The sequence below is a fragment of the Mollisia scopiformis genome (genome assembly GCF_001500285.1).
Source record: "Mollisia scopiformis unplaced genomic scaffold LY89scaffold_10, whole genome shotgun sequence".
NCBI classification, from domain to species: Eukaryota; Fungi; Ascomycota; class Leotiomycetes; order Helotiales; family Mollisiaceae; genus Mollisia; species Mollisia scopiformis.
Window position 1 is genome coordinate 262,434 of NW_017263590.1, and position 17,728 is coordinate 280,161.

Sequence of the window (17,728 nt, forward strand, 5' to 3'; positions counted from 1 at the left end):
GCGTTCCGTGACGAGCTTGATTCTCCAGACAGGCCTCAGACTGTGACTCTTCAGCAATGGCAACTCAATAGGAAAATATGAAATGCATAAAAGAAATTGAAACCGAGGTCTTGCTTGTGCATTGCTTGTGCATATCCTCATAGTTCACAGGAAATTATCATGAATTTGACATAGTGTAGATTTGAAGCAACTCTACCCTTCATATCTGCTTCCTCCCGTCATCATGACTGATCCAACATTCAGCCCCAGTTAGGCACTGACGGGACGGTCATGCTCAAAACTAATTTCAATGTCTATCTGTTGTTGGTTTGGGTAGGAAAAGGACTTGAACTATAAAAAAAAAACTTCGAAGATCCCAAAGATAAGCAACAAAATCGTGGATACACGTTCTCCACGAGATGTTTGCGAGTACGGAAAGAGCTGATATGCGCCAAATGTCAATTATTAGATTTGTAGAACATACGAAGCGGATTTACAGGCCACGTCAGGTGCGGTCAAGTACACAACTGGTTCGAACAAGATCTTGTACCGAGATGTTCTATTAACACATTTATTTGTAGCTTGCACGTTGATTAAGCTTTGGAATCCCAAAACTAATTCAGGAGATTCCTTGGCATTTCATCTGATTGGGACAAGACTGCTCACTGGCCCGGTCTTTAAAAAATGAGAAGCTGACAAAAAGCAAAGAACAGATAACACCCGATGTGAGTCGATGTTTCAAAAGGGGGCACAAATCTCTTTATTTATCGAATTCCAGGCCGGGATCAGCCAGCGTCGCATATGGATTCGGTTGTGCGCCATGATTCTTCCGGCGGTACACTTGGCAACGGGGTGGTAACTGGGCGATGCCATCTGGGACTTGGAGCCATCAGATAATCAAATTCGATAGGGCTTTCGAGTACTTGAGCCTTATCGAGAAAGAAAGGAGACGATTGCTATGCGACAGGCGGCTGGCTAGTCGCATCACATCGCGCTGCCGTGAAGGAATGAAGACCAGACCGTGGACATGCTAGGATCAAAAAATCAATAAACAAAGTTGTACAGCAATGCAGGTACCATACCAGTGGCGCGGGAACTTTCCAAGGCAGACATCCACGATCGCCATGCGGCGCACTCGAGTTCAAGCATGCAGGTCCGATATCAGATGAAGACCCCCACTCAGGGGAAGTGTTCCGAAAATAAGGTTGAAGTATTGCCAGCATGTCATTGACTGGGCCAGTCTGGAGCCAAGACTTCAAGAAGGTGGATGGACGGGCCCCAGCCGCTGGGCTGGTGTCAACATACAAGCCACAGAGCTGCAGGGTGCGACTCGATTATTCCTGCAAGCTTCTTGATAGGAATATGGGAGGGAGTGGTGTAGCACTACTGACTACTCCCGAGATGGTGATACGTTAAACATGGTGCGGCACGAAGCATGAACATGGCATTTACATCAACAATGATTGAGTGATGTGATGGAGATTGGGAAGAAATGTTGGAGCGACGACGACCCCTTTTGGCCTAGATCTTCACTGGCTCGCTTCCGGGACAGCTCCAGCTCCAGGGCTCCCGTAACGCTGCCGCGACGCCCACAACACCACCAATCTTAATTTTTCTCAAGCTTCAAGCCTGAAAGCTGTTGTACAATGTATGGCTTCCGCCTGAATTATCGCACGCCCTTTCCTCAATGTCTCGACAGCGAGCTGAAGGATGTGTGAGCACTCATCAATCTCCTGTGCAGCTTAGCGCACTGCGGCTCGCACATGCTGTTTGTGGTATGGATGTCTAAGACAACCCCAAGACAAGCTTTCTCCATAACTTAGACTCGTGCTTTCCCTCTCCAAGTTTTGGAAATTCTCTCTTTTCTTCTCCCCCGCTGTCACTCTCTTGCGTTGCATTTTGCAAACTTTCACTCTTTGTTATCGTCATTTTTGATCTGCGTCTCTCGTTCCCAGATCATGACGACCATGCGTGTGGTGAAGTTGTTAGGACTGGCACTGTTGCCAGTCCTTGTCCATTCATTTGTTTCCACAGATTCACCTCAAGATGCCGTATGTCTACCGAGTCTACAGATGGCCGACGGAGGAAGATGTTGACCTCATCTAGGATGCCCCTCAATCTGGCTATTTACCTAATCATAATATGGATCCCAACAGCGTTGCCAGTAATCTGGGCGTTGCTTGGACTCAGACCTACAACACAAACGAAATATTTTATGCGAAGCCTTTGGTTTATACACCCAATGGGGCCCCTAATGAATATGTTATCATGGTTTCGAATCAGAACATTGTTCGAGTTCTGAATGGTTTCACTGGCGCCCTTATCAACTCTCGAACGCTGGACGCCCCCTTCGCCTCTTCGGATACTGACTGTGGGTAAGATTTCTTCTCATACCGTTTCGCTCCCTTGATTCATGCAACTTGCCTGGAGCCTTTTCATCATTCCCTTCGAGAGGAGTGTCCTCGAAACTCTCCCACCCTATTGAACCCGAAGGAGGTTTCGGGACTAACGACGGGATAGTGATATACCAAATACTGTGGGAATCACAGGTACGCCAATTATCGATACAGCCACTGACATCATGTACTTCTTCTCCAAGGGCTACAAGAATGGTTAGTTCGCCCGTCCATGATCAAGGTTGGACAAGAGTTGACACACCATAGGACAAGCAGGACCCCAGGGCACTATTTTGGGTAGCCGACCATCGTTCCCTTTTCAGTTGAGGCAGACTAATAATTTTAGGTCAATATAAATTCTACGCTGTCCAATTACCAGGCCTCACAGATGTCGCTGGATTTCCTGTGATTATTGACGGTCATTATGCAAACAATGACCCCACTCGGTAAGATTCTTGGAGATCTTGGATTCGGAACCCGCGGCTTACTTTCGTTAGGTATTTCGTGGGTGGTACCGTGCTCAATAGACCAGGCCTCGCAATGATTGGTAACGCTATCGTGTATGTATTGTTTACGTCTTATGACTCTGCTAATCCTTCAAAGTGGCGCATTTGGTGGTCATTGTGACAATTTCAACTATACCGGCATGCTTGTTACTTTGAGCAAGACAGGTGGAGTCGGCGTTACGAACATCCAAGCCATGGAAGCCAGTCCATATGCACCATCACCACAAGCGCTGGATATCATGGTACAAGGTGGTGGAAAGGCTGGTATCTGGCAGAGTGGAATGGGCATTGCTGCTGACACAACCAAGAACCGGGTCTTCTTTGTTACTGGCAATGCTCGTGGATCAGGACAGAATGGTGGTGCAGCTGGGAAAGCAGCAAGCGGAAAGACCTACCTTAGCACACTTGAACAAGCCGCTGTCAACATGGGCGTCGATCCGAATACTGGAACCCTTACCCAACAAGATTACTTTGAACCATATGCGTACGATAGCAACAATGGAGGCGACAGAGATTTTGGATCAGGAGGTATTGCGTTACTGGATCCCACTGTCTTTTATGGTAATGGGGTTGCTCGAATTGCCGTCGCTGGAGGAAAGGATGGTAAGGTCTACGTTATGAACGCCGATAACTTGGGAGGATTCGCAGGAGGTAAGTCCTACCAATACCAGACTTATATGAATGCTAACATTTCTCTAGGAAGCGCAGGTGCAGATGCTGGTCAGTAGACAAATTTCAATCAAGGATCATGTACTAACTTGGCATTAGTCATCCAGACTATAGTAGATGCCAGTGCATTGTTGAGCGGTCCAGCTAGTTACCCATTGGAGGGCGGCTACTTGTAGTATGTATCAGAGCAGCTGATCGGGAGACGTCTCTAACTTCCGCCAGCTTGGCTCCATCTGCAGACTATCTATATTGCTATTCCTTCAGTCGAAATGGAAATGGGAATCCTGTGTTCACCCTTGCCGGAAAATCAGCTATCACATTGGCTGGCCAGTCGATTCCCACAATCACCAGTGAGTTCATGCTTGTAATTCAGTTCTAGAAAAATTGTCTAACATACCAACAGGCAACAATGGCGCTCCAGGAACTGGCATCGTACGCGATACATCTCACTCAATCGTTCATCATGCTAACATACTTACAGGTCTGGCTTTCCGATAGCAACCTGGGTCTCGTAGCTTTCAATGCTGTTCCCGTGAACGGCGTATTGACTCGTATCACTTTTCCTACTGGTACCGCTACTGGTGGACTTACAAAGTATCACAGAGTTGTCTTTGGTGACGGCCGTGTCTACGTTTCGAGGACTAATGTCGTCTTGGGTCTCAGTGGTGGTGGTCAGAAGTCGAAACCTGCCTTGACTTGTACCCCAAATCCTGTTGCTTTTGGATCAGTTCAAGTCGCATCAAGTGCAACGATTCAAGTTACTTGCACTGCAGGTGTTGCTATCACGAAGCCCAGCTGCGGTATTTCTTCATCCATATTTCAATGCGGCGCTGCAACTTTCCCTGCCAGTGTAGCATCTGGAGGAACATTCACCTTCCCAGTTGTGAGTTCAGATCTTTATCTCCAAGGTCGACCTTGCTAATATTGCATCTTGGTAGATATTCAATTTGAGCGATGCGGAACTTCTGTCATATGAAGGTGCCAGCTCAACAGGTCCATTGCCTCCCGGAAGTCAAGCCGGGACCCTCAACGTGGGAGCCACTGCACCGTCCGGTTATCTTCAAAGCACAATTGTGCCACTTACTGGTACAGTCGTCGCTTCAGCTGGATACCTTACCATCAATCAAACGACTGTTTCATTCGGAGGTGTATACATAGGTGGACAATCACCTTCTTCAGCTTCACGCTCGGTGATTCTCACCAACAAAGGGAGTCAAACATTAACCTTCAAAGGATTTGCTTGGCAGGATTACTATGCTAATGGTATGCCATATACGAATGTCACCTCTACGGTGGTTGGTAATGGTTATACCAGCGCGAACTTCCCTGCGGTTGGCTCCACATTGGCTGCAGGTGCTTCCCTTACAATTCCTATCGTCTTCTTGCCGAGCAAGACTGGGATTTCGGCATCCTATCTCACGTTCTGGAGTGATGGAGGATACACAGACCTTTTGATGCAAGGTACTGCTGCTCAAGGCACAGCATCGTCATCATCTTCTTCAATTAGCCTAAAGACTTCATCCTCTTCCAGTACAGTAAAAACGTCGTCGACAATTGGATCTAGTACAGTCAAGGTCTCAACCACCCTGTCAACCTCCACGAAATCAACAAGCAGTCCAAGTTTGCATCCCTCGACCACTACTACGATATCGTCTACCCAAATCACGACCTCGATTACACCTTCTGGAACGCTCAATGCTCTCGAGCCTGCTAAGATCAGCACATTCCAGTACATTGGATGTCATGTAGACTTGATTGGCAATGTTCGCACCTTGAACGCATCTGCCTATACCAACGCCGCTATGACTTTGGAGATGTGTGCTACTCAATGCACTACTTACGATTTCTTTGGCACGGAATATGGGAATCAGTGCTACTGCGGATATACTCTGGATCCGACTACGCGATCGACCGAGACGGACTGCAAAGACAAATGTGGAGGAAACACTACTGAGTTCTGTGGTGCTGCCAACAGACTTTCCACATACCAGAACACCTTTTACATTCCTCCACCAGCACCGCCTGCGCATGTCCAGACTGCGAGCGGGTTCGTATGGCAAGGGTGTTACACAGAAGCCACAGCAAGTCGTGCCCTTACAGGACCCAGCTTCTCAAGTGTGAACATGACAGTCGAGCTTTGTATCGCATCTTGTAAGGGTTACGCTTATAGTGGCGTTGAGTACGCTAGCCAGTGTTATTGTGGAAATACTATTCAGGCGGGATCTGTCTCGACGCCAACTTCGGGCTGTTCCATGCTTTGTTCGGGCAGCTCGTCGGAGTACTGTGGTGGTGTGTCAAAGCTCGATATGTACATGTACAACCCAGCCGCTGCATCTTCACTCTCGTCAAAAATTGTCTCTTCAACAACAAAAGCTTCGACCAGCTCAAGTCACACTATATCAACAACCTCATCAGTCCTCACAAAATCATCTTCTGCTTCTAAAGCTACCTCAAGCTCTACAGGCTCGACTGCTTTGCCCTCTGTCACGCCTCCAGCTCCTCAATTGCGAACTTACACATGGAGTATTGGATGGGTATCTGCCTCCCCAGATGGTTTCAAGCGCCCGTTTATTGGAGTCAATGGACAATGGCCTTGTCCTCCAATCATAGTCAACATGGGAGACACCGTCAAAATCCAAGTCACGAACAATCTTGTCAACGAAACTACTGCCATTCATTTCCATGGTCTTTACCAGAGGAACACAACGTACGCCGACGGACCAGCAATGGTGACCCAGTGTCCGATCCAACCGGGTGGGACATTTGTGTACGAATTTACCGTTGCCCAATCTGGTACTTATTGGTACCATGCCCATGTTGGCGGACAGTATATCGATGGATTCCGAGGACCTTTGATCAGCAAGGATGTCAATGCTCCATACAAAGTCGACACAGAGTACATCCTCACCCTCACTGACCTTTACCATTCTCAAGCTCCTCCTTTGATCAATTATTACCAGTCTGTTGACAATGCCAACAACAACAATGGAGCAGAGCCAGTTCCAAACTCTATCCTGATCAACGAAGCACAGAATGTCCAATTCGCTATGGTTCCTGGAAAACAGTATCTGTTCAGAATTATCAATATGGGAGCGTACGTCCCCCACTATCTACAGTTCGACCAACACAACATGACAGTTGTTGAGATTGATGGTGTGTATACTCAGCCATACACTGTCAGCCAATTGTTCGTTACTGCTGCACAACGATATAGTGTCATTATCACTGCCAAGTCGACCTCATCGAAGAACTTTGCAGTGAAGTCATCCATGTATACAGCCATGTTCAATCCTTCGGTTATTCCAACTACATTCAACACAGAAGTAAGACACCTACGCGTATTCTGGTTTTCATACTAACTATCTTCAGGTCTCTGCTTACCTCATCTACAACGCTGCTCTTGCTCTTCCAGCACCACTAACCATCACGCAACAACCATTTGATGATTCTGTCTTCGTTCCCTATGACCAAGAACCCGAACTCGGCCCTGTTGACGTAGAGCTTTACATGACTGTTGATTTCGGTCAAAACCAAAACGGTCAATGGAGAGGTTTCATGAATGGCTTGGACTACATCCCGCAACAAGTCCCAACTCTCTACACCGCTTTGAGCGCTCCAGCCAATCTTGTCAATAACCCTGTTATCTATGGGCAGAACTCAAACCCCACTGTCCTTCCGTACGGGTCAGTGGTTGAACTCACAGTCTCCAACCACGACAGCAATGCCCACCCCTTCCATCTCCACGGCCACAACTTCCAAGTCGTCTACCGCGATCCTGGCGGAGCTAATTTCCCCATCAACCCACCACCTGGACCACCTATGCGTCGGGACACCGTTCAAATGATGGCCGAAGGCTCAGTCACTATTCGCTTCGTGGCCGATAACCCAGGCATTACTCTCTTCCACTGTCACATCGAATGGCACGTCGAAGCTGGTTTGACAGCTACGTTCATCGAAGCCCCGACTCAACTACAGGCCATGAAACCATATATTCCCGCCTCCCACAAGGATGTATGCGCCGCCCAGGGAATTCTCATGAAAGGCAATGCCGCTGGCGATTACCAAGATTATACTAATGTTGCCAACCAAACCACTGTGGCGAATCCAAATTTATGGGGGTAAGTTACTTCCCATCCTAACATAACAGCCCTGCAAAATACTAATTTTGAACAGATCATTAGTCAATCCACCTACCACGCCAGCGGGACCATATCCGATGACTTAAAATTAATGGTTTGGGAATCTGAGAGGGTATACATGTGTTAGTATGTGCGATTTGAATTCTTTAGCGATGTTGAGGGAGTTTCGGGTGGAACAAAGGAAATAGAATAGATTTTAGACATTGGTGTTTGTGCTTAATTTGAATTCGAATGAAGAGGTGTTGATTGAGACTTTGGCAGCTTGACATCGATGTCTCAGCTGATTACGGAGAATGCAGAATAAAGTGATTGGACTACTGTACAGGGACTTTGAACTCATGACACGCTGTTAGATCTCTTCGGCTCTCTGAAATGTTCTATTTGTGGGCTAAAAGGCCTGTACTACGCTGGGTTGTGACAATGAGACCAGGCGCAAGAGGTTTTATTTTGTTGGGGGGTTTGATGAGGCACAGCGCTGGCAGGGACACCATATCCACGAAAGCTGATAATTATCCCTATGCTGTGGTTCAAAACGCGTATTTTAGTTTCCAGCCGCGGTGAGCCCCTAAGCGAATCTTTCAAGCGCTGAGCGATAGCGTATTCAGGGCATTTCGGCGAGCGCTGTCGCTAAAGCAGTCCTGTGCCTCGGGCGTAAAAAAGGGGATAACAGCATGCGAAAGCGAGAGAGGTAAAATAATGTGGTATCCATTGCTAGCTTTTCTCCAATATCCTATACTTATGCGCTTTCTGCATCTAGCATGTTCTTCACAGCGTATTACGATGCAATATGAGCCGAAATGCCCATTACTCTGCAATCAACGGCTTGTAGCTGCAAGTGAGCAACCCAGGAGTGGTTACAAATGAGTACATGTGTTGAGAAAATCATCCGAGAACGATTATCTACAAAGAAGTAATCATCTCAAGTAACTTGTCGTTCTCAGCTACCACTTTCACCCCATTTCTCTGCTCTTCCTGCACAATCTCTTTCATCAACTCATCATCCCCACTCTCTTCGCTCTCATCCCTGGGCTCCCACTCAGGCCTAATAATCCGCAACTCAACATCACTATTCAGCGCATAGACTCGCAGTCCTAATACCAGACACGCGTTCCAATCAGGGATAATCGAACCATCGTCCGGGAACGGCGACTCGGATTGAGGTTGCGTTGGCGGTGGCCCTGAGAGAGGGAAAATCTTCTTGGCATAAGCTTCTTGTCTTAATTTCTCGATTTCGGATTCTACTTCGTCGGTCGAGATGGAGGATACGGAGGAGGTGATGGAGGAGTCTGAATCGTTGTCGATTTCGACGATTGTGGTTGTAGTAGTGGCTTCGATAATTGCCGGTTCCGAGTTGGATTTCTTGGTTGATTGCCTGGTCCTTTTGAGGACTCTTGGTATCGGAGTCGGTGCTGGATCAGGAGTCTTGGCTCTGGCGCTTGCTAATTTCTTGAGTTTAGCTGCGAGGAGTTTGCGCTTCTTTTTGTTGGCTGTGTGCTTCTCTCTTCGCTTTACTTTCGTCATCTCTGCTCGGAGTTTCTTTACTAATCTTGCTTTTCGAGATTCTTTCATCTGTTTGGCGACTTCTCTCTGATACTCTTCATCTTCTAGCTTAGCTTTAAAATGGGCTTCATCGTAGCGTAGTCCCGTTTGCAGCACTTTCTCGGAACGAGTAACTATGTTTTTGCGAACTATCTGCTCAATGGAACGTGAGCTAGATTCGTAAAGGGTTTTGATTTTAACAGAGACTTGGTATTCGCCAGCTCCCAGTTCTAGCTCTGCCAATATTGATCGTGCGATTGCGTGTAAGCCGTCGATTTCAAGGATGGTGGAGCCTTCGCCGATTTTCTCAACGCGAAACGAAGTTGTGAAGGAATACGGGCCTTCTTTCAATCCCTGGAAATAAGTTTCGTCAAGCTATAGATTGGTTAGCTTCATGAGACCTTACATTTGGGTACAAGAACTTACTTTGGTAAGGACGATGACTACAAGAGCTGCTTTGGCGATCGTGAAAGAAAACTTGGTGTCGAGATATTCTGGAGTCCAAGGCACGTCGAATTAAGTCCATTTGTGGGCAACCTTCCAGTCGTTGCAGAACAATCTCGTTCGCTCAATACGCGAGTATCTTTTGATGAAATCTTCATATAGCATCTAGAAGTTTCCATCGTTGCCGAAACGATGACCGAGTCGAAGCATCCATTCCGCGGTCCACTCTTTACTTCCATCGCCTATGCATTAAGAGTCACATGAGTATCGTGGTGAATAAGTTTACTAGCGAGGGATCAACTTACTCCAAGCACCATTCCACTCTCCTTGTCCATGAGGATTTCTAAGTAGCAAAAGCCGCTTGCCCTCCATTTCCACTGCTCTGATGACAGAATACTCGTGAGAACCTAGAATGCCTCTATCCGTTGTAAGGACATCGAAGTTATCAGGTACCTTTTCGCGCTCGGGATGCGAACTACAACAGAAAAGGAATTTGTCGTTCACTTGTAACAGCTGTTTCCAGAACGCATCCGTGTCGAGGATGTCGTTGGGGGAGGTTATGGTGCTGACGCCGCCAGTGAAGTCTTCGAGTGCTTCGAAGCCAAAGCCGCCATCCAATGAACCGTAGTCCCGGATCTTTGTTAGTATGCTCAAAGGATGGAATTGGGCCTTTAAGAGCGAACAAGGTACACTCTTGCCACCAGATGTTGTATTCATGTGCCCGTGATAGAAAAGAAGAGATTTACTTGCCCCATGAGCTTTCGCAAATGCTTTTTCAAGAAGTGGGAACCATGTCTCATTCGGATCTTGACATGTGCCGTAAAGCAAAGCGCTGGAGTTAGACTAAAATCTTTAGTAACACACTTGACAATGTTGAAAGATAACATAGGAGTCAAACCTGATACAGTTGTCGGTATTTCTCCTCTGCGGTTATCTCTTGATCGTCATCTGCTTGCCCTACACTATGCAACAAGGCGCGAGGGTACTCATTCGAGGCGTAATCTTTATGCTTCAAGAACAAGAAATCGTCGATGACTGTTGAGATCCATTCGCCATCACGGAAAAACACAAATCCATATACTGCTATCTCCTCGTTTCTGGCTGGGCAAAGCTTTTCGATCAAGCCCTCCTTGTTCGTCAAAGCACAGACTGCCGATGCCATCCAACAGTTTCCAAGTAGTCCTTGCCGGACGTCATTGACTGTCGCGCCTTTGATGAAAAACTTCGGTGCATCGAAGATGTCTTTGACTCGTTTGAACGCACCCGGCGATATCAATTCGAAGTCAAGTGCAGCTGCTAGTGGGAAAAGGACGTTCTTGAGACTTTCGAGGCGGAAATCAGCGTCTATAAAGTTCTGGTTCGTTCTTTGGCATTCCCGAATGATGGTTTCTACACGTGCTTTGCAGATCGCTACAGCTGCATCGTATGAGATGGAGACTGATTCTCGCAAAGCCACGCTTGGGATTTTTCTGCGTGATCTCTTGACCTGGGTAGAAGGAGGCAAGACGGTGGAGACTGGTGGGGGAGCTGTTAGTAGCTGCTTGGTAGTGAACGATTAGAGAGGATTGAAAATACGTACCTCTACCACAGTGTTCGCTTTTGTAACTTTTCCAGAATTCGTCAAGAATGGATTGTGCCGGGGTGCGACTTTTCCTGATCTGGATTTGTGGAGGTTCCTTTTTGCTTTTGGCTTTCGCAGGCTTTTTGGCATCCTTTTCACTATCGGACATCTTCAACTCATGGAATTGCAGATTATGATTGAAAAATGAGCAAAAGTGAGGGTTACGATAATGAAAAAGAAAAATGGATGGGACTAGGCCATCAAGTCCCGTGTCAATCCTTTGTTGAATTTTGGGTAATACGAAAGCAGGAGAAATAAGGTGAGACATGATAGAATGCATTGTCAAGCTACAAAGCCAAAGTGAGCGTTTCGAACATAATCACTTCGCAGTATGGGACGACCTTGAATTGTAGGATTGAAGTCAAGAGTTGGTCTTTGGCTTTCCAAGTTCATACTGGCGTTGTCTGTGACCGTGACTGAAACTTTCCAGCTTTTTTACACAAGCATCGCCATCAGAACCCAATTAAGGCACTCATCTTGAGGGAACTTAACGTACCAATTGTTCTCGAAAAGGATTATAAGTTCAGGATTCGCAATAATTGTTAATTGATAAGGAGGAGATTACGAGAGATTACGAGAGAACACCGGACCAAGAGCCTTAACGCTTAGACCTGCCGAAACCGGCTTAGAGGTGTCTAGCTGGATTAGGACATCGACATGTCCTGTCCAAGATGTGACTTTAAATTTTCGAAGAATTCTGAAGATTTCCGACGTTCAGAATTCGTCATCTGCCTCAATTGATAATTCCGAGCAAACATGCACTCCTTATTGCTGGCCACAGTGTCTTTGGCGGTCGTCTCAGCGTCGATGCACCCTCAAGAGGTACTCGGATCTCACAAACGTCACGACTTCATCGATTCCTCCATTTTTGGTCGCAGACTCGACACATCATCCGTCCAACTTCCTGAAACTTTACCTCCTAGCTATCGTGCTGGAGATTTCGACGACAATGATTTATACCAAGGAATCAACACTTTCGCCCATCTCGATTTCATAGAATGCATGAAGCCCGTGAGCAGCGGATCATTTGATATTGGGATTGTGGGTCACCCTTTCGACCTAGGTGTATCATATAGACCAGGTGCAAGATTCGGACCAAATGGTGCTCGTCAAGGAGCCAGGAGGATGAGCCCTTCTGCGGGATGGGAGTGAGTCACGTGACTAATACCTTCTTTCAAAGGCCATTGAGTGCTAAGTTCTTACAGTATAGATCATGATCTCAATCCGTATCAAGACTGGGCCAAAGTTGTTGACTGTGGAGACATTGGAAACAATCCTTTCGATAAGTTGGTTGCTATCCACCAGCTCGAAAAGGGGATGCAAGCTATCAACAATGTGAAAGCAGCAAACGACTCGGCGTCAGAGGCTGTCCGACTTATTACTATCGGAGGAGATCATACCATAAGTTAGTACTCGTTGTCAATTTCTCATGTATACTGCTAATTATATTGCAGCCCTTCCTATTCTTCGTGCGCTTCATTCCACATGGGGCCGTGTTGCCGTTCTACATTTCGATAGCCATCTCGATACTTGGGATCCGAAGCAGCTTGGTGGTGGCTTAACGAAGTATTCTGAAGTCAATCATGGAACCATGCTGCATATAGCTCACGAAGAAGGATTGTTGTCCAATCACAGCAACATGCATCTGGGATCTCGGTGCACAATCTTCGATGAACACTACGACTTGAACAACGACCTTCGGTGTGGCTTCACTTACATCCGTGCTCGAGAGCTAGATAAACTTGGCGTTGATAAGGTGGTCAAGAAGATTGTTGAGCGTGTCGGGGATGAATACGTGTACTTGAGCGTTGACATCGATGTGCTTGACCCAGCATTTGCTCCTGCAACTGGCACCATTGAACCAGGAGGATGGACCACCAGAGAGGTGAGTGTTGACTTGAAAATGGCTCAGAGCGCTGCTAATGAACGCACAGCTGCAGCAGATTATCAATGGTCTTTCGGACGCTGGCTTAAAGATAGTCGGTTCAGATGTTGTAGAGTTTACACCCATCTACGACAATGCTGCAGAGACCACCGCGATCGCTCTTGCCCAGATCGTCTACGAGGTTCTGCAATGGATGGTTCATGTACCGGTGAAGAGCCCCAAAGCTTGAGTAACGACCTTGAAAGGGTGGACTTGTACGCAATCAGCTACAGGGTGAAAGGTTCAGAGAATTTTCTCCCTGTTGATAGGTTCATGTGAAGATCTTTAGTTCTATAAAATAGAGAATGGTTCACGTGACATCCCCTGCGCCTTCACATGCTCATATTCATCCGATCTCATCGCCTCGAAATACTTACAACTACGGCCGAGGCCTGAAGTCGGTATTTGAGATCTACCGGCCCTGAACTATTCCTAAGGTTGCGTTTAGTGGCTGAGCCGGTACGCAAATCCATCCAAAAGGGGGACAGGGGGACAGTTTAGGCGAGACCGGTAGTCTGTAGCGTTGCGCGAAATGCGGGGAAACCTCTCGGACGGGATACTCGACACACCCAAAGCAAGCGCTGTCTCTTTACCAGTAGTTGAAGATGCTCGGATTGGAATTTCTATTGGTTGTAGTGCTTTTAGCCCAGCCTCGGCTCTCAATAAACTCATGGCACACAGTTCGTCTTTCTACCCAACACGGGTTTCTTAAGTGCCATTCTCGGAAAAGGCATATTCTAATCCCAGAATCTTGATCGACTCCCGTCTTTGGAGCCTCTAATAATTGTCGATCCTATATGAATCAGGTATCAAGACCGAAGAACTCGATTATAGCTTGAGGAAGTTCCAAATTTGGGGATACGAGACCTTCGACGTACAGTACATATATCTCACACACCCAGCTTCACGATGCAGACACTCTACAGTCTACCAAGCGCCTCATTCGGGTTACCGTTGGTTACGAAGAAAGACAATTTTTCATTATGCGTTGTCTTATGCCCCTGGCTCCATGCTTCATCTCCTTGATCACAGCTGCTCCTACCCTGGAGAAGCGAGCATCTCCAACTGTCTCCTTGGATTATGCAACAATCGTAGGATCCAGTCTCCTTGGAATTGATTCATTCAAAGGCATTCCATATGCTCAACCTCCAGTTGGAAGTCTTCGACTCAAGCCACCACAGCCGATTACTTCGAATTTGGGCACGATTCAAGCAACGGGCACTCCTCGTGCATGTCCACAATTTCTCACTTCGACCAACACCAGTGCCATACCAAACGATGTAATCACCGAGGTATTGGACACTGGATTCCTTCAGGCGCTGACAGACACTGGAGAAGATTGTCTCACTGTCAACCTTCAAAGACCATCGTCTGCTTCTGCTGGTTCGAAGCTACCAGTGGTTTTCTGGATGTTCGGAGGTGCTTTTGAGTTTGGATCAACGCAAACCTATGATGCGAGTGAGCTGATCACTACATCAGTGACTCAAGGAAAAGATATCATTTATGTTTCAGTCAATTACCGTCTTGGTGGATTCGGCTTCCTCCCCGGAGCAGAAATCTTGAAAGATGGCTCTGCAAACCTTGGACATCTTGATCAACGCCTGGGCTTGAAATGGGTTGCCGACAATATTGCAAAGTTTGGAGGCGATCCCAGTAAAGTGACCATCTGGGGCGAATCGGCTGGATCTATTTCCGTTTTCAACCAGATGTCACTCTACAATGGGAACAACACCTACAAGGGCCAACCTTTGTTCAGAGCTGCTGTCATGGATAGTGGGAGCGTAGTACCAGCAGATCCTGTCGACTATCCTAAAGGCCAAAGCATTTACGACACTGTAGTGGCGCACGCCGGTTGTGGAGCTGCTTCAGATACACTTGCCTGTCTTCGAACGGTCGACTATGAGACATATCTGCAAGCAACAACATCCGTTCCTTGCTTCACCGATTACCAATCTGTTGCACTCTCATATCTCCCAAGACCTGACGGTGTAGCATTGACACAATCGGCTGAGATCCTTGCCCAGAACGGACAGTACGCCAAGGTTCCGTTCATTATCGGAGATCAAGAAGACGAAGGCACTTTATTCTCCTTGGTGCAGTCAAATATCAGTACAACTGAACAGCTGGTCGATTATCTGAAAACAATCTATTTTGCAGACGCAACAATTGAGCAAGTTCAGGACCTAGTTGCGACTTACCCGGATGATCCTTCCGCCGGTTCGCCTTTCAACACTGGACTACTCAACAACATCTATCCTCAATATAAGCGCATTGCGGCTATACTCGGAGACTTGACTTTCACGCTCACTCGACGAGTCTTCCTCAACATCGCTTCATCTGTCAACCCCTCAATTCCAACGTGGTCATACCTCGCATCCTACGGCTACGGGACACCAATTTTAGGGACCTTCCATGCTTCAGATATTCTGACAACATATGGAATTACTCCAGACTTTGCAAGTGCCACTATCCAGAGCTTTTACCTCAGTTTCTTCAACACGATGGATCCGAATGATGGAACTGTTGGACTACCAACTTGGCCTAAGTGGAGTCAAGGCAATCAGTTGATGAATTTTCAGGCTGTTAGTAATACATTGCTTGCGGATACTTTCAGGAATGATAGTTACGCTTTCATAGCTGCTGCGAAAAGCTCATTACACATTTGAAGAGCGTAAGGGGTCAGAGAATCCGGAGCTCAAGTATAATTTAAGATCTTAATCGAAGCTGAAATAGACTACAATGACACAACATATCCATTGGCAACGAGTTATTCAGTGACATACATTGAAATTAGCGAGCACCAGTCTCAAGTCGATTTAGGATCAAATAATGCTTGTTAGTTCTGTAGGAGCTCTTTTGTGCGAAAGGCCTACCAACCCTCGAGTTAAGGTGAGACTCAGGGAGGCATGGCTACTTTCAATGCTGGAGATCTCTTCAGGCCCTTACAGGCTTCGACTCGCTAATCGTTCAGGGGCTGATGGCCCAGCACAGAAGTGGGGTAATTGCACGTGATAGCGGGGTAATTTCTCTGCCCGCACGTAATTTTGACCCCACTATTCCTCATCTCTCTTCTTGTTGCAATGAAGCTATACTGAAAGAACACCACAAGCGTGCCTTATACAGTCTTCAGATTTCGAGGTTATACTACCCATATCTATTGCCTATCTTCAAGACCACAATGGCTTCATCAGCAGAACCTCCCACTTCTACACCCGAAGATGCTTGGAAGCATACTGGCGTACGAGTCATCCCAGCTGATTCGCTGGACAGCAATACTGCCCAGACTCCTGGTATGATATGTCAATATTAGTTGTTCTATAGCTCATTGATACTCCAACAGGTATGCAACGCGCGGCAGCGATAAATTTCGCTCGCGTCGGTGCCCAAAAGCTATGGGCTGGAACAGTAACAATCTCACCCAACGCCAAGACCGGAGCTCACCACCACGGCCATCTCGAATCAGTTATCTATGTATTGAAGGGAAAAGCGAGAATGAGATGGGGTGAAAAGTTGGAATTTACTGCTGAGGCTGGCCCGGGAGACTTTATATTTGTGCCGCCGTACGTGCCGCATCAGGAGATTAATGCGTTGGAGGGAGAAGCATTGGAGTGTGTTTTGATGAGGTGAGTTTTGAATCTTTGTCGAAGGTAGTGGGGTACTTGATCTCAAGCTAATGTTTGTCTAGGAGCGATGGAGAAGCAGTTGCTGTCAATCTGCCTGACCTGGTCCCAGCGGAAAATCCGGAAGGTGTAAAGTGGATTGACCCTACGCACGCAAATCTTCCTGATCATCATCACCATGAACATACACATAGCCATGGGGATGGAGATGGGCATACGCATGACCACAGTCATTCCTAAGGGTACCGTAGCTGAGGTAATATATGGAACACATTTGATGGTGGAGCCGAATTCACAGTGAAATGTAATGTAGATTCCTCGAGCATGCGTAAAAATACTCTATCTGCAGCTTCTTTAATTCCGTTTCCAAGACCTGAAACTAGACATGAAAAGAACTTGTACATGAGAAATAAGAATGTACTATCAGGCGAACGAATCAAAGAATCAAAGTTTTTCTACTGGAAACTCCTTACTTCTTGTGTTCAAATTGATCGATATATCACAATAAGAATATTGTCGACAGCTTGATGGTCTCATTTTCCGACAAAAAAGGGCAAGAAGGTCAGCAAGTCTGCTGAGACTTTCCTAAGCCAATCACTTCTCTAGTGATCTCTTGTTCTACACATTTAAGGATCAAAAGTGAGGTCTTTATCTTGGAGATTCAAGAGACTTTGGAAATTCAATGCGCTTAATCTCGGTGCGGATTTTGACGAGCTGTAGAGATGGTGTGAATCCGGAATCTCTACGGGAGACACGACACTACCAAATCTACCCGATGAAAGATTGCCATCCAGCTATGAGCAGCATGTAAAGACACAGTAAGAGCTTTGGGCATCAATATCTGGTAAAACATGCTAAGACCCACCATGACTTCCTATTTCTTGTGAGTAT

The 17,728-nt window shown here is 46.7% G+C and overlaps 5 protein-coding genes across 5 annotated transcripts; 4 read left to right on the forward strand and 1 right to left on the reverse strand.

The window, feature by feature from the left end:
* The first annotated feature begins 1,651 nt into the window (after positions 1–1,651).
* LY89DRAFT_614401 (uncharacterized protein) lies at positions 1,652–8,100 on the forward strand. The gene is made up of 15 exons (XM_018210683.1): positions 1,652–2,030; positions 2,086–2,354; positions 2,500–2,591; positions 2,643–2,672; positions 2,722–2,821; positions 2,873–2,935; positions 2,979–3,532; positions 3,581–3,601; positions 3,650–3,725; positions 3,773–3,900; positions 3,954–3,982; positions 4,032–4,433; positions 4,489–6,873; positions 6,920–7,668; positions 7,724–8,100. The coding sequence occupies exons 1-15, from the start codon at positions 1,938–1,940 to the stop codon at positions 7,773–7,775; spliced, it is 5,043 nt and encodes a 1,680-aa protein (XP_018072303.1). The 5' UTR covers positions 1,652–1,937; the 3' UTR covers positions 7,776–8,100.
* A 489-nt stretch (positions 8,101–8,589) lies between these two features.
* Positions 8,590–11,402, reverse strand: LY89DRAFT_732651 (cysteine proteinase; the record flags this gene model as incomplete). Its single annotated transcript, XM_018219709.1, has 5 exons — positions 8,590–9,603; positions 9,655–9,722; positions 9,978–10,515; positions 10,571–11,187; positions 11,252–11,402. The coding sequence occupies 5 exons, from the start codon at positions 11,400–11,402 to the stop codon at positions 8,590–8,592; spliced, it is 2,388 nt and encodes a 795-aa protein (XP_018072304.1).
* Positions 11,403–12,100: 698 nt separating this feature from the next.
* Positions 12,101–13,407, forward strand: LY89DRAFT_583531 (Arginase/deacetylase; the record flags this gene model as incomplete). Its single annotated transcript, XM_018209219.1, has 4 exons — positions 12,101–12,441; positions 12,499–12,698; positions 12,748–13,178; positions 13,228–13,407. 4 exons carry the CDS (start codon positions 12,101–12,103, stop codon positions 13,405–13,407), a joined length of 1,152 nt encoding a protein of 383 aa, XP_018072305.1.
* A 793-nt stretch (positions 13,408–14,200) lies between these two features.
* On the forward strand, positions 14,201–15,941 carry LY89DRAFT_746000 (cholinesterase; the record flags this gene model as incomplete). Its single annotated transcript, XM_018221083.1, has 1 exon — positions 14,201–15,941. The coding sequence occupies one exon, from the start codon at positions 14,201–14,203 to the stop codon at positions 15,881–15,883; it is 1,683 nt and encodes a 560-aa protein (XP_018072306.1). The 3' UTR covers positions 15,884–15,941.
* Positions 15,942–16,316: 375 nt separating this feature from the next.
* Positions 16,317–17,293, forward strand: LY89DRAFT_717597 (RmlC-like cupin). The gene is made up of 3 exons (XM_018218357.1): positions 16,317–16,507; positions 16,558–16,840; positions 16,903–17,293. The coding sequence occupies exons 1-3, from the start codon at positions 16,396–16,398 to the stop codon at positions 17,075–17,077; spliced, it is 570 nt and encodes a 189-aa protein (XP_018072307.1). The 5' UTR covers positions 16,317–16,395; the 3' UTR covers positions 17,078–17,293.
* Positions 17,294–17,728: the final 435 nt, after the last annotated feature.

Bases quoted from the DNA above. Each gene is read 5' to 3' on its own strand.
- LY89DRAFT_717597 (XM_018218357.1), top strand. From the start codon at position 16,396: ATGGCTTCATCAGCAGAACCTCCCACTTCTACACCCGAAGATGCTTGG. The intron at 16,508-16,557 runs GTATGATATGTC...ATACTCCAACAG, and splicing joins CAATACTGCCCAGACTCCTG to GTATGCAACGCGCGGCAGCG. The intron at 16,841-16,902 runs GTGAGTTTTGAA...ATGTTTGTCTAG, and splicing joins TTGGAGTGTGTTTTGATGAG to GAGCGATGGAGAAGCAGTTG.
- LY89DRAFT_614401 (XM_018210683.1), top strand. From the start codon at position 1,938: ATGACGACCATGCGTGTGGTGAAGTTGTTAGGACTGGCACTGTTGCCA. The intron at 2,592-2,642 runs GTTAGTTCGCCC...GACACACCATAG, and splicing joins CTCCAAGGGCTACAAGAATG to GACAAGCAGGACCCCAGGGC. The intron at 2,673-2,721 runs GTAGCCGACCAT...TAATAATTTTAG, and splicing joins ACCCCAGGGCACTATTTTGG to GTCAATATAAATTCTACGCT.